Here is a 15,661-nt window from a genome sequence, read left to right on the forward strand (position 1 = left end):
TTATGAACAGAAGCAAGGAGATCAGAAATTCAGAATCATTTTCAGGTACAATGAATTTGAGGCCAGCCTGGGCTACATAAAACTCTGCTTCCAAACAGTATATATAGTAGTTAAACAGTGCTTTCTTATTCAGTACATATGTTCACACACATGAGTCATTGCATTCATCGCCTTACTCATTCTCATTTTACGAGGGAATGTGTGACTATTGAGGGGTCATTCATCTTTGTGGGGATTCAGAAGCAGTTTAGTTGCAAAATTGGAACTCAGAAACAGATTTCCCATATGTGGAGCTCAGACCTTTCGTATTCTATGATGTTATTACATTTCCCCGTGACTCATAAGATTCTCCAAGAGAGGGCCTGCTTGTAAGCTGGCCACCATTAGTGAAATGACATTATCTAAATATGATTACATCTTAATGTCTCCTGAAAGGATTAGACTAGTTAAGACACAGTGAAGGGAAAAGCAATTATCTACTGAAATATGAATCTCTTGATGAGAACTGGAAATCGTATCCTTCTATCAGGATACTCATGTGGAATTTTAAGAAATCTAAACTGAGTCATTATTTCTTAGAGTGTGGTGTAGAACTTCGGTGAGGCTACCTTCAAGGCCTTCAGTTGACTGGAACAATTAAAATAGAGCATTTTTCAGAAGGAACACTTTTACATAATCAACTCATTCTATAGAAGAACCTAGACCTTGGAAGTTCTGATTCCACCAGACTTGTATCTACTTGTATCATTTTTTTTTTCTGGATTTCCCCCCATAACACAATCCATTATATTCACTGCCTAACGTACCTTGTTATTGCAATGGGAAAGCTTGAAGGGAGTCATTTTACTCAAGTCATCCTCATATTTTACAGTAAAGAACCTGACATTGCCTCTACAGCACTCTTGTCATTCCTTGTGACAATTTCCTTAAGGTCCTCTAGTGTATAGTGTGTTGTGAGCCTCCAGCTTCCTGCTATGAGAATTATCAGGACATATTCCAATTCTTGTCAACTGATTCTTCTTCTCCCACTGGATGTGAGGTCCTCACTTAGTACCATTTATCTTATTGAACTAAATTAGTCTACTTCAGTAAAAACACTGACCTAACACACTATTGATTGGTGAATCCTGCTTTTCATTTCCAGCCTAAGAGCCAAGGTACACTTCTGGTGTGTTTCTGACCCACTTCCTCTCATTCCTTCTCTTCTTTCTTCTACTTTATTTCTCTTTTTAGTTTCTCTCCTTTTCTCTTTCCCTTATTCTTTATTTACCCATCCTAAGCTCTTCCTTCTGCCTCTCCTTTCTTCCCCCGCTTTCCCTTTAATTTTTTTCTTGGCTTATATGCCATAGAGTTCTACTCTATAGCCCAGGTTGACCTAGAATTTGTTATGTGAATCAGTCTGGTGGAACTTGCTCTGTCGCTGGCCTTGAATTGATGATCCTCCTGCCTCAGCTTCTTTATTTGGGGGTTATATATGTAAGCATCATGCCTGGCTCGCCATCTATTGTGTGTGCAATAATAATTAAGGAAACTTAAGAAGCTTATTTCCATAACAAGTCTAGGATTGTCTCCAGTAGGCAACAGTGATGATGTCCCAGACTACAGCCACTTTGGGCTTAGGCTCCTCACACCTTTGCTCTTTATGTGGAAAACTAAATCATTGCAAAGGCATGTGGTTCATTTGCCTCTTGCCTTTTTTCTCTCTAGTGTGGGAACAAGTCAAAATCTTTCATATTTATATCTCTAGCTCTCCACCTGGCACACTGGCTGACAGCGGATTGATTACTCTTTCTCACCTGAAGGCTATTGAACCTTCTGCTTTCAGTTTCTTTGTCATCTGGGCCCTGAGTTCTTCTGGCTATGCCATTGACTGCCTGGGACCTTTCATTTATTAAAATTACTTTCCTAATTTATTAAGCTTAGATTAGTTAGTATATACATTTTATCTCCATCTTGTTGTTTTTGATATTTTGATTATCCAATAACACATACAGACCCATGAAAATTAAGTCTTAATAAAAATAGCAGTGTCTAGTTTTTATTTAGTAATATAATCTTATAGCTCTCCTTGCTTTACTTCATCCTACCTCCATCCAGAATGTGAATGAAGGGGTAGATAAGGTTGATTGGATTATTTTTTTTTTTTTGGCACAGGTTAGACAAGGATAACTTATTTAGTGATCTTATTTAAATTTCTCAGTGCTAGGGCATTGTGCCTGGTATTTTCTCCAGAGTTGATGTTGGTATTCTACATATTCGTTTCATTATTTTTAACTTAATCCTTAATGCAGACGAATCATAAAACACCATAAAATCTACAACACTTGAAACTCTAGACCTTCCTTCAACCCATGGGGATTCGTTTGGCAAGAAGCCACTGAAACAGGGTTTTCATGCTTAGTTTCCTGTTTCTCCTTTAATTGCTGCCAAAATCTGAACACTTGGGAATTTAATTGCTCATTATATTTGTCACAGTGGTGTCACAGACCCAAATAAAGACTGTTGCCTGCTAAATATTTGTGGATATTAATTTGGCCTAAACATGTGTATGTTGGATTCCTTGTTTCTCCACACTGTTAGTTATATAGCACACACTGACAGAAGTGCCCTGCTTGACATTCCTTGCAAACTATTATTCACCCATCCCAGAATCTGCATTTTGGTAGTTTCTAGAGGTTCCAGGAACTTTCTTACTCTGCAAAGTCAGCCGCCAATAATCTGTGTTGTGTTTGATTGACGTTGCTTTCTAAAATTGCCCTCCATTAATATAATGGACAGTTTCTTTAAAGATATTTGCCATTTACAAATAAGATTTTAATTTTTCTTTGCTCTATACCCTTGTGAACTGAGAGCTGAGAAAGGACTTTGGTAGGTTATTGGCTCCATTTTTATGTAGTGATTAATCCTTGATGTCAGGGAGAAGATAATGATGGAGAGCATGACAGGGAACCTATGTGCCTCAGACCAATTGGAATTTTAATGCTTAAATTTATGCAGAAGATAAGCAGATGACAGTGTCGGTTGCTTGAGCTGTGTGTTACATACGGTGAGAGCCTAATACTGTTAGAAATAGAATTCAAGCCCTGTGGAGTTTGATTCTCTTTTATATTCATGAAACGTAATAATCTTGGATTTGATTTTTATTTCTGGGTATGGAAATATTTTGGCTAAGGTACATTGTTGAAATGCCTATAGTCTTACTTATTTCCTCTGTGTTTCATTGAGCATAATAAACCTCAGTCATGCTCAGAGTAGAAAACATGGAACATTCTTTCTTTTTCTGTTAGTCAACCTTATACTAAGTTAGGCTTTTTATTTTATCTCATGATAGAAGATGCAGTTCTGAGCCCTCTCCAGGTAAATCCCTCCTAAAAATCAAAGGTTGTCTTCTTTATAATGCTAAATGTCCTTCAAAGGCTCTGGAATGTTCTCTTTAGCTAACAGAAGGTTGGCCTAATGGTTTCTTGAGCCATAGAGTATTCAAGGGAACCTTTTTCAGGTCTTTTGTGGCTCTGTCCTTTTTTTTTATCTTTATTATAAAGAAACATTTGCATCTCCTGTCTCAGTGGGGAAAATAAACAGTCAAGAAGTGTCTATGTGTTCAGGATGAATCTGAAAATAATTACAATCCAATTATTTTGTGTCTTCTTTTATAAGCTGTACCCCCTACAATGGTGGACACAAGATAAAATTTAAAGTTTTATTGAGATGACAAGGAGGATGAAGGCATGGAGGATCATAGGGATAATGGAAACAGTAGGGAGGAAGGGCAGGGAGGAAGGGATGAGAGAGGAAGCAGGTGGAAGTTTGATTATTTTCATGTTTGCTGTTCGCACGTGGGTGCAAAAGAGCTTGTATATGGATATACATAGAGGCTGGAGTTCTATGTCAGTTTTTTCCTCCATCCTTATTGGTGAAATTTTTAAGGCCACTCCACGTAGTTAAAAGGAGATTTATTTAATGGCGTAACTTACAAATTAAGGGATAGGTAGGTCGCGGAGTCTGGGGAAGGTGTATCACAGTCCAGCGGTGTTCTCTGGAGCTCTGCTCAGTCCACCTCTCCAGTCCAGGGTCCCGCAACAGAGAGAGCGCCCGCCGATCCAGATCTCGGGTCCCCCGGCGCCTCCCTTGGCCCCGCCTTGTAGGCGTGACAGTTGCCGAAGTCTCAATGGGGGTTGGAACTTCCAGATCAAAGCTGGAATGGCTACCCACTACACATCCTTCTTGCTTTTTTTAGACAGGGGCTCTCATTGAACCTGGAGCTCATGATTTCAGCTAGGCTGACTAGCCAATAAACTTCAGGGACCCTCCTTTCTCCACCTCCTGGAAAGTTCAGATTGCAGGCATATGCTATTGCACCCAGTTGCTCTACTCCGGTGCTAGGGATCCAATTCACATCTGTGTATTTGTGCAGCAGGCAGTGTACCAACCAATGAATGTCCCCACCCCACTTCTCCTTCTTCTTTGTGGTCTCAGTCCACGACGTCGTGTTAGAAAATGATACAATATTTTATTTATCCATTCTTCAGTTGAAGGGCATCTAGGTTATTTCCAGATTTTGGCTATTACAAACAATGCTGCTATGAACATAGCTGAGCAAGTGCTCTTGTGGTATGATTGAGCATTCCTTGGGTATATGCCCAAGAGTGTTATAGCTAGGTCTTGGGGGAGATTGATTCCCAATTTTCTAAGAAAGCGCCATATTGATTTCCAAAGTGGTTGTACAAGCTTGCATTCCCACCAGCAGTGGAGTAGAGTTCCCCTAGCTCCATATCCTTTCCAGCATAAGCTGTCTTCAGTGTTTTTGATCTTAGCCATTCTGACAGGTGTAAGGTGGTATCTCAGACTCGTTTTGATTTGCATTTCTCTGATGACTAGGGATGTTGAGCAATTCCTTAGATTTGAGCTTCTTCTGTTGAGAATTCTCTGTTTAGTTCAATAGCCCATTTCTTAATTGGACTGTTGGGCATTTTGATGTCTAATTTCCTGAGTTCTTTATATATTCTGGATATCAGTCCTCTGTCAGATGTGGGGTTGGTGAAGACCTTTTCCCATTCTGTAGGCTGTCACTTTGCCTTGTTGACCGTATCCTTTGCTCTACAAAAGCTTCTCAGTTTCAAGAGGTCCCATTGATTGATTGTTTCTCTCAGTGTCTGTGCTACTGGTATTATATTTAGGAAGTGATCTCCTATGCCAATGCGTTTAAGACTACTTCCTACTTTCTCTTCTATCAGGTTCAGAGTACCTGGATTTATGTTGAGGTCTTTGACCCACTTGGACTTAAATTTTGTGCATGGTGACAGATATGGATCTATTTGCAGCCTTCTACATGTTGACATCCAGTTGTGCCAGCATCATTTGTTGAAGATGCTTTCTTTTTTCCATTGTACAGTTTTGGCTTCTTTATCAAAAATTATATGTTCATAGGTGTGCAGATTAATGTCAGGGTCTTCAATTCGATTCCATTGGTCCACATGTTGGTTTTTATGCCAGTACCTAGCTGTTATTATTACTGTAGCTCTGTAGTAGAGCTTGAGGTCAGGGATCGTGATGCCTCCAGAGGTTGTTTTATTGTACAGGATTCTTTTGGCTATCCTGGGTTTTTTGTTTTTCCATATGAAGTTGAGTATTATTCTTTCCAGGTCTGTGAAGAATTGTGTTGGTATTTTGATGGGGATTGCATTGAATCTGTAGATTGCTTTTGGTAAGATTGCCATTTTTACTATGTTAATCCTGCCTATCCATGAGCATGGGAGATCTTTCCATTTTCTGACATCTTCTTCAATTTCTTTTTTCAGGGACTTAAAGTTCTTGTCATATAGGTCCTTCACTTGCTTGGTTAGTGTTACCCCAAGGTATTTTATATCATACTACTCAGCAGGGAAAAACAATGACATCATGAGATTTGCAGGCAAATGGATGGATCTAGAAAAAAGTCATCCTGAGTGAGGTAACCCAGACTCAGAAAGACAAACATGGTATGTACCTACTCATAGGAGGATACTAGATGTAAAACAAAGATGACTAGACTGCTACTCACAACTCCAGGGAGGCTACCAAAAAACAGGACCCCAAGAAAGACACAGGGATCACCCAATGGCAGAAAAATGGATGAGATCTACATGAACAACCTGGAGGTGAGTGGGGGGGTAATGAAGGGCAAGGGTCGAGGGAAAGAGAGCTTAGGAGGCAGGAGATCCCAGCTGGATCAAGAACAGAGAGTGAGAACAAGGACTAAGAGACCATGATAAATGAAGACCACATGAGAATAGGAAGAAGCAAAGGGCTAGAGAGGTCCACAGAAATCCACAAAGATACCTCCACAATAGACTACTCACAATGGTCGAGAGAAAGCAGGAACTGACCTACTCTGGTGATAGGATGGCCAAATACCCTAATTGTCGAGCTAGAAACCTCATCCAATGACTGAGGGAACCGGATGCAGAGATCCATGACCAGGCCACAGGTGGAGCTCCAGGAGTCCAATTGTCAAGAAAGTGGAGGGTTTGTATGAGTGAGAATTGTTGAGACCAAGATTGGAAAAAGCACAGGGACAAATAGCCAAACGAATGGAAACACATGAACTATGAACCAATAGCTGAGGAGCCCCCAACTGGATCAGGCCCTCTGGATAAGTGAGACAGTTGATTAGCTTAATCTGTTTAGGAGACATCCAGGCAGTGGGACTGGGACCTGTCCTCAGTGCATGAGCTGGCTGTTTGGAACCTGGGGCTTATACAGGGACACTTGGCTCAGCCTGGGAGGAGGGGACTGGACCTCCCTGGACTGAATCCACCAGGTTGAACTGAATCCCCAGGGGAGTCTTTGCCCTGGAGGAGATGGGAATGTGGGGTGGCCTGGGGGAAAGGTGGGAGTGGGGGAGAACAAGGGAATCCGTGGCTGATATGTAAAATTAAATTAAATTATAAAATTAAAAAAAGAAGAAAAAAAGGGAAGTATTTCACAATATTTTTTTTAAAAAAGAAAACGATACAAATACCCATTTCCTTTTTCTTTTAAGGTAGATTCTCAACCATCTGTATAATTTTAAACCTCTGTGTCTCAAACATTAAAGTTTCCTCAAGGATTCTGTTTGTTGTTGTTGTTGTTGTCTGTGGATATTAACATAAACTGTTTTCAAACGGTGATCTTATTGGCTTGCATTTAAAAAAAGAACATGAATTAATGAGAAATAATGAAAATTTAGCATTAATTCTTGCTTATTTCATATTATTATACAGCTTTCCCCAAGGCATTTCAAACATGATTACTTGATGACATAGGCTGGATGTGGTCTTCTTACTCCTGCTGGAGTCCAAGCCAGTGTGTCATAATGTAGTGACAGGCGGCTTCCAGTCTTTGCCCTTCTTTATGATATTTTGCTTCTAGCATTATTGCTCAGGCATAGAGAGTAACTTTAAATGGCTAAACTACGATCTTCAAAATCCTCTCTTAATTACAGTACTGCAATTATCATGCCTTGCCAATGCTATTAAAAATTAAACTGCATGTTTCCTGCAGCACTGCTGGTTCTAAAGACAATAGGTAAATGGAAGATGATTGTTTTAAAATAAAAAGCTTCAGGTATAGTGCTGTGTAATTTCACTAATTCCCGTTGGAAAATGCAAAGTCTCCGAGGCTTGCTTAAAAATATAATCAGCTGAATAAAAGCACCGTGGGACACACAGATTGATTTTTGTTAAATTACAGATAAATAGATGTGACCAAGAGATACATGGGCACGGAAATTTTTTGAAAAAAAAGTATTCATGGCAATTAAACAGAAATATTTGTTTCCATGTCTGGTTTAGAAGTTGTCACTGAGGAGGCATCCATTTAATAAGAGGAGGTTTCATAGCAAGAGTCAGTCATTTAAAATTTGAAAAGAAAAAGTAAGACCTCAGACTTAGCAGTAATCCACCTAAATAGTTAGCTGTAGCAACCCAATTCCAAAGAAAAGGAAGTTAAAAATATCATGTGACCAAAGAGGACATTAACAGTGCTTTCCATTAATTTTTGAATTAAGGAACAAAAGTATAGAGATTTAGAATTAAACACCCTGAATTTTCATTCGTGATGCCACCTCTGATGGTAGTGGTCACATACTTGGAGCGGGTTTTAGATGAAAGTAATAATTTGCATTAAATAGCAAATTAGTTTGAATGAATAATTGCAGTGACCTTTCTTTTTTTTCCTTTCTTAAGACTTTTTAATCTTTTAATTCACTTCTACACATCAATTCCTTCCTTGTTTTTATAGAGATAATAGAAAACAAGCAAAAAATAGAAATTAGCCAAATAAATAATTACACATAAGTTCAGTGGAATATTATGAACATTTAAGGAAAACTCTAGTTATCAATATAATCATTTCATGGTGCTTCCTTTACACTTTTTCTACGTTCACTGGAAGTGTAACCAATGATAGACTGTATGTGATGTCCTCAGCTCTCTTATTTTCACCCTAAGGAAAGGGCATCAATATGCTGTAACCACACTAGATATAGCTGTGGTGAAGAACGGTGCTATGAGAAACAGAGAAAGCTTAGTTGGTGTGCTGGCTAGTTTTATGTCAATTTGACACACAAACAAGAGTTATCTTAAAGGAGGGAACCTCAGTTGAGAACATGCCTCCATAAGACCCTGCTGGAGGGCATTTTCTTGATGAATGATTGATGGGGGAGGACCCAGCTCATTGTGGGTGTCGCCATACCTGAGGTTGTTGTTCTGGATTATATAAGAAAGCAGCCTAGCAAGTCATGGGGAGCAAGCCTGTAGGCAGCATCCCATCCACGGCCTCTGCATAAGCTCCTGCCCTCACCGCTTTTGATAATGAAATGTTAAATGGAACTATGAGTAAAATAAACCTTTTTCTTCCCAAGTCACTTTTAGTCATAGTGTTTCATAAATAGCAGTAGTAACCCTGACTAAGACACTTGTTTTCCATAAGCATAATATTTAATTTTAAAGCATCTCCCTAAAAATTGTTTTGTGTTTTCATAGAAGCATCTGCTTTAAAAAAAAAAAAAATCCATGTATGGGGGCTGACGAGATGGCTCAGTGGTTAAAAGCACTGACTGTTCTTCCAGAGGCCTTGAGTTCAATTCCCAGCAACCACATGGTGCCTGACAACCATCTCTAGTGGGATCCCCATCTCTAGTGGGATCCGATGCCCTGTTATGGCATAAAGTGTATATGCAGTAGAGTACTCATACATAAAATAAATAACCACCCCCCAAAAAAAATCATGTAAGTAACAGTTGTAATAAGGATGTACAATCTCTCAGATTTAAAAGTCTTTTATTTAACTATTTGTTTAATGTTAAAAAAGTTTAGTCTTCTCCCCTTAATTCTCACTCACATGAGAATGATCCATGAATTTTTGTAAGAACCAGTTTTGTCTAAAAACTGATTACTTTTGTATGAATATTAGAAATGACATTTTACACTAGAGTATAAATATATAGTTACTTGAAATATATGTATTTCATACATACACACACATATGAGATGCTATTGGGTTTCCCCTTTTCTTCTGACTGCTGGTACTACAGCCAAATATAAAAGAATATTTTAAAAAATTACAACAACAAAGGAAACTCTACTTTCAATTCGGAAGTCTAGATTCTAACCAGGCTTGGGTGTTAGTGCAGAAGAATTGGAAAAATGTGCACGTACTGGCCTTGTGGTACAAATGATTCAATTTCTCATTGTGAAATTATATCCAACCTTATAAATGTTGTTTTTTAATGTTCAACACTCTGGGTATGGTACAGTGCATCTATAATCCCAGACCTTAGGATGTAGATGCAGGAGGATCGTCATAGTGATCCTTAGTTGTGTAACAATTTTGAGACCCACCTGGACTGTAGGAAACTGTCTTTAAGCAAACCAACACAAAACTCCAAACAAAAACAAAAACAAAAAACAAAAACAAACTAAGAAAACATTCAATCTTCAGGTAAAAAGTATGTAATTAACTTACTGCAATGTCAAATGTTTATTAGAATCAGACTCCTTCTCAGGAATCAACCAATAGACAACAGTAGCAATAAATAATAATACTTCTAAACAACAGCCACATGTTGTAATGTTCATTTATATTTTCAGTACTTGGGAAACTGAGGCAGAAAAAAATCTCAAATTTGGGACCTGCCTCAAAATTCCTAAACCACAACCCGTACAATAAAAAGCAAAACCAAAGCATAAACTTGCTAAACTATAGCAAATATTTGTTATGTCAGACATTTTGAAGCACTTTAAATTCTTGAATTTTAACTCCATTTGGATGAGACTGAATTATGATTCTTAGCCAGTATTAAAACTTTATGAACTTATTCACTCGGAGGTATATCTTTGAAATTATAAGTTTATTTTTAGGTAATATCCCAAACCACACACATGTATATTAATGAAGTAACATGATATTTTGATATATATGTATATTATTTCATGCTTAAGTCAAGATAAACACATCTTTCCTTCAATCTCCCTCAAAACCTTTTTATTGTTATAATTTCATGTGGAAGCTTAAGGGAACTTTCAAGAAGTTAACTGATCAGTACATAGAAGAGCCTCTTAGGCCTCCCAAGGCCGGATACCTTCAGTACTGTAGTAGACTACCTTGCCTCTTTTCAAAACAACAGTTTTGTGGAGTTATGTCACACATACCATATAGTTCACCCTTTGAAAGTATAATTTCATAATTTGTAGTCTATTCACAAGTGGTATCTTAATTACCACAAATTCCAGGACATTTCTTCTCATTTCCAAGAAATCAAATTCCCATTAGCAGCACCCTACTTCGTGCTTTCTACAGCCCTTGGCAACCACTAATCTGCTTTCTATTGATTTGCCCAGACTAGGTATTTTATAAATGGAATTATAAAATGCTATCATTTATATATGACTTTTTTCCCCCACTTAGCATAATGTTTCATGGCTCATCCACAGCGGACAATGTATGTGACTTCACTCTTTACAGACAATAGTGGTCTGCGGTATGGTGATACCACACTGATTATCCATTTGTCATTTTACTGGCTTTTAGGTTGTCTCTACTTGGTGTCAGTTATTTATAGTGCTGATGTGAAAATCTGAATACACATTTTTATATGGAATCGTGTTTTGTTTCATTATAAAAGTCATATTATAAAAGTGTAATTGCTGGTCATAATTGGGTTAACTATACGTTGATTATACTCAGCTGGTTCATGTGCTGACATTCTAAGACAGCACCAAATGTTTTCTAATGAGATAGAATCTTTACATTCACATGGTCAGCATGTGACCAAATGAAAATGTAGCTCTATGATGTTATTACCCTTCTTCCTGAATTTAGTGATCCATGATTCTTCTGAAGAATAATTATGTGGACATTTTAAAATTTTCATTGCCCATTTTGTATTTTCTTTGAAAATATATCTACTGAGAAGTATTTGCCCATTTAAAAATATAGGGGAGGCAGAAGTTGTCTTATTGAGTTGAGTTTGAGTTGTTACATATTCAAGAGACAAGTCTTTTATCAAGTATGATTTCTTGGTCTTTTTTTTTTTGTCTATGAAAACCCTGATTTTCATAGATTAATTAAAGTCAGAAAAACATCTCCCTTTGAAATGTTTTGAATTTTAGCTCTTGTCCAGGTCTGTGATCATTTTGAGTTGGTTTGGAATGCTGTGTGAGTCAAGAGTCTGACTTCACTCTCCTGTGTCATTTCTGCAAAGTCCATGCTGACTCACAGTGAATTTTCTTGGTTCACTTTTAAATATTGAATTGACCATAAGTGTTAGGGTCCATTTGCACTCTCAATTCTGTCCTTTAGTATGTATGTTTGTAAGCTTTTGCCACAACTACACAAACTGTATTCATGGTAAAAAGGTTTTGAAATTGGAGGTCTAATTCTTGTAACTTCATTCCGTTTCCTGAGCATGTTTTGAATATCTAGCCTCTGGCATTCATGTGAATTTTGGGAAGTTTCTCCAAGTTTGAAAAAAAAAATCAAGTGGCATTTTGCTATAAATTGGATGGGGTCATTGGATCAATCCAAAGAATAACACCACCTTAGCAATAGGAAGTCTTCCAGTTCATTGCAATTGGATGTTTTCCCATTCAAAAAAAATTTTTTTTAAATGTGATTCTTTATAGTTTTTAGTTGTTTGATATTTCATTCTTTTTAATGTGACTCCAAATGACATTGTCAATTTTTAGATTATTCATTGTAGTCTGGCACATCTTTGAACTTGATACAAATGGAATAAGTCATAGATTAGATTCTGTTTTCAACTTGACACTCCTGGAAGAGGGAATCTCTTTAAGTGAGAAATTGCTTCCTTTGGCTTGGCCTGTGGGCATGTCTATAGTGCATTTTCTTAATGGCTAGTTGATATAGAGGGCCTTCGTACTGTGGATGGTACCATCCCTAAGCACCTGGGCTTGAGCTATGTAAGAAATGTAGCTGATGTAACCTAGGGGTAAGATCATACGCAGGTTCCTACATGGCCTCTGCTTCAGTTCTTTCCTCCAGGTTCCTGCCTTGATCTCCTGCCCTGACTTCCCTTTGGTGATGGATTGTTACTTGGGAGTTGTAAAGCCTTTCCCTCCTGAAGTTGGTTAGGTCACTGTTGTGTCACAGTAACAGAGAAGAAAACTAGAAGGGGGTACCTTTGAGTGTGTTTTCTTCTGTCTATCATTTCTTTGAATCTTAGTTATTTGAGGTGCCTCTATGTTACTTAGTATAGTTATAGTCATTCATTCTCAGTGCTACATAGTTTTTTAGAGTATGAATGTATTACATCACATATATTTCACCTTAATATGAAACTTCTTTGCTTTTACTCTTGGAATATGAAACAATGTTTACATTAATATTTTCCCATAGGGCTTTGGATGAATACACTATACATTATTCTCAGGTGTAACGCAGCTGGGCCAGAGAAGCAAATGGTTGACTGTTGAAGCAATAGCCATCGTTTTTCAAAGTGACTGTAACAGTTTACAGGTCTATTATTAGCGTAGAGCTTTTTATACTAGAACAGCAACACTGTATGGTCTATCTTTTTCATTTTACACACATCACAAATATATAGTGGCACTAAGTTATGGCTTACATTTTCATTTTACTGTTGAATAATCATATAGAACTTGACTTTTGTTACAGTATTTGAATTTTCTTCATGAAAGATTATGTAATTTTTTTGTCTTTTCCTATTTAGTTATTTTCCTACATTTATTTGTAGGAATAAATTTATTTATTATAGTGTAGATATATAATTAAGGTGCATGGTACTGGCACAGTATGGAAAATTGATCAATTGATCAGAATACAATTGAAAAATAGATTCTGTCAGCACTGAAACTTAATTATGGGAAAATGACTCCAAATGACAGATGGTATTTAAGGGAAATAGTACTTCATTGATTATCTATATGATGTGATTTTCAGTATTAAACCATATAAATGTCACCTCACAGGCAGGTTTTACCAAAAGGTGAAATATACACCAGCAAGTCATTCTTATTAATACTAAAGGAAGCTTTCTTTACTTTGAAGAACATTTCAAGTAAATGGGCCATACAAACACTAACCAAATATTAGAAAAAAAATAATATATTCAGCATCCTTAGATGCAAAATTTTTTCTTTGTGAGAAAACTAAAAATATGAAAAAATCCTAAACCAGAGCATAAAATGATTTCCAATGCATGTGTCCAGCAAATGACTTTAGATCAGTTAAAGGAATCCAGAATTTAAGTTATTTTGGAAAATTTCAAGATTCTCATTATAAAGTAATTTGATTAAACAGTAAAACAATCTTTTCCTTAATTTGATCTAGTTAAAACAGCAGAACTAAAGGCGAGCATGATGAATTGAATACCAGTGGGTTGGAAATTAATTAACTCTTGTACATTGGAAATCAATAATCTAAGTTCTACAGTCTTCTGAAATCCAGCATGTTTATTTATAACTTGGGAATAGAAATGATACATTAATAATTAAATTTTATTACTTAACTATTCTGTTTCTAAAATTAAAAACCAAAGACAAAACCAAAAACCAAAAGGAAAAAAAAAAACCAAACTTCTTTTTGTTCTCTAAATGCTACCACTATCTACAAAACACCAGTGTCTGAAAAGATTATAACAAATACCCACTTAGTCTAAAATTTCATAGGAGTTCTATGTTCCTAAAACTTGTTACATTATATATAATTGTTTATGTAAAGTATACCATTAAATTAAGAATTGTAGTAAAAACTTAAATTTACTTTCAGAAATTTCAATGCACTAGTAACCAGTGTATGTACTACTTAATAGAAACATTTATGAAGTTTAAATTGCCTGTGGTGTGGTTTCTTGATTTAATAGCCCTCAAATATTTGATATCACAGCAATCAGGTTGATGTATTTTGAGATAAAAATATGTGGATTCATACATGTAATTTCAAATGTAACAGAGGAGGTTGTTCTGAGGACCTGGTTCTTAAATATGCTTAAAATTTGTGGAACTTTTACCACACTGTGACCCTCTCCATTTCAGTACATACTACCTAATTTTGAAATGGATCATTGTCATATACACTTACCAGTGTTATTTTGAACTTATTTACTGATTTTTCTCTTTTCAATTTACATTTGCTTTAATTAATTGGAGATTATTTTAGGAAACTAATTGCTGTTCTGAGCCCTGGCAGTTTGGCTAGTTTTGTGTGACACATTTTTTTTTTTTACACCTATTTTGAGAAAAAAAAATGATAAAAAGATTTCTCCTGCAGCTACATCATAAGACTCGAGAGTTTGTGGCTGTTGAATTTCAGTGTCGATTTTAATGAATCCCACCCAATTAAAGCATTGTGCCTATTTTTCATGAGCCCATGATCAATACAATTGATTATATTTTTACATAACCACATAGATGTAATTTTTCTGGGGGTGTGGAAGATTAATTCAGTGTTTTAATGTGTTGCAGACCTGTGAGAAGCTGGAGAATAATTTTGATGACATCAAGCACACTACTCTTGGTGAGCGAGGAGCTCTCCGAGAAGCAATGAGGTAAGTCTGGGTCACCATAGCAACAGTCACAGATGTGGTAAAGAAAAAGTCATTCTTCATTATTGGGGGAACAAATGAGTTCATTGCCACCATTCAGCTCTGTTCTCTAAGGTATTAATTTGTCAGTAGAGGGACTTCCCTTGAGGCTGTACTTTGGTTTTGAAGCTGCATAAATGTTAAGCCTCAGTGCACAGTAAAAAATGTAAATGTTTAATTTGTTACTTAAAATGCTTACGGGGTGTCTTGTTTTATATTTATACTAAATTGTGCAATTGAATGAAAATATTGTTCATCTAAATTCTGCTTGTGAGTGGAAAATAAACACTGTGTAAAGGTAGCTTAGCTGAGTACCATTTCCTAATTAATATTTAATTTGAAAAGAAGTACTTAAAATTTCATCTTTTGTTATATTTTATAAGATGAAAAATTATTTTTAAAATAACTTACATTTTTTCAGTATTTCAAAGCATAGAACCACTTTCTTTTGGATGCAAAGACCTATAAGTAACCTGATTTTTTTTTCACTTAACATTACTATTTTTATTTTCTCAAAAATCACACCAGCCTTGCTATCTTTTTAATAACGGTTCATGAAGCATCCTTTAAATTCGTTTT

At 36.5% G+C, this 15,661-nt stretch overlaps 1 protein-coding gene across 1 annotated transcript in view; it reads left to right on the plus strand.

Moving 5' to 3' along the window:
* The window catches only part of Dpyd (dihydropyrimidine dehydrogenase), an 849,077-nt gene that overhangs the window by 101,410 nt on the left and 732,006 nt on the right, over positions 1–15,661 (plus strand). Inside the window, exon 3 of the mRNA XM_052730491.1 lies at positions 14,964–15,046. Coding sequence (XP_052586451.1) covers positions 14,964–15,046 — 83 coding nt within the window. The remainder of the gene's footprint in view (positions 1–14,963; positions 15,047–15,661) is intronic.

Source organism: Peromyscus californicus, unplaced genomic scaffold (genome assembly GCF_007827085.1).
Source record: "Peromyscus californicus insignis strain IS unplaced genomic scaffold, ASM782708v3 Scaffold_9__1_contigs__length_137607984, whole genome shotgun sequence".
NCBI lineage: Eukaryota > Metazoa > Chordata > Mammalia > Rodentia > Cricetidae > Peromyscus > Peromyscus californicus.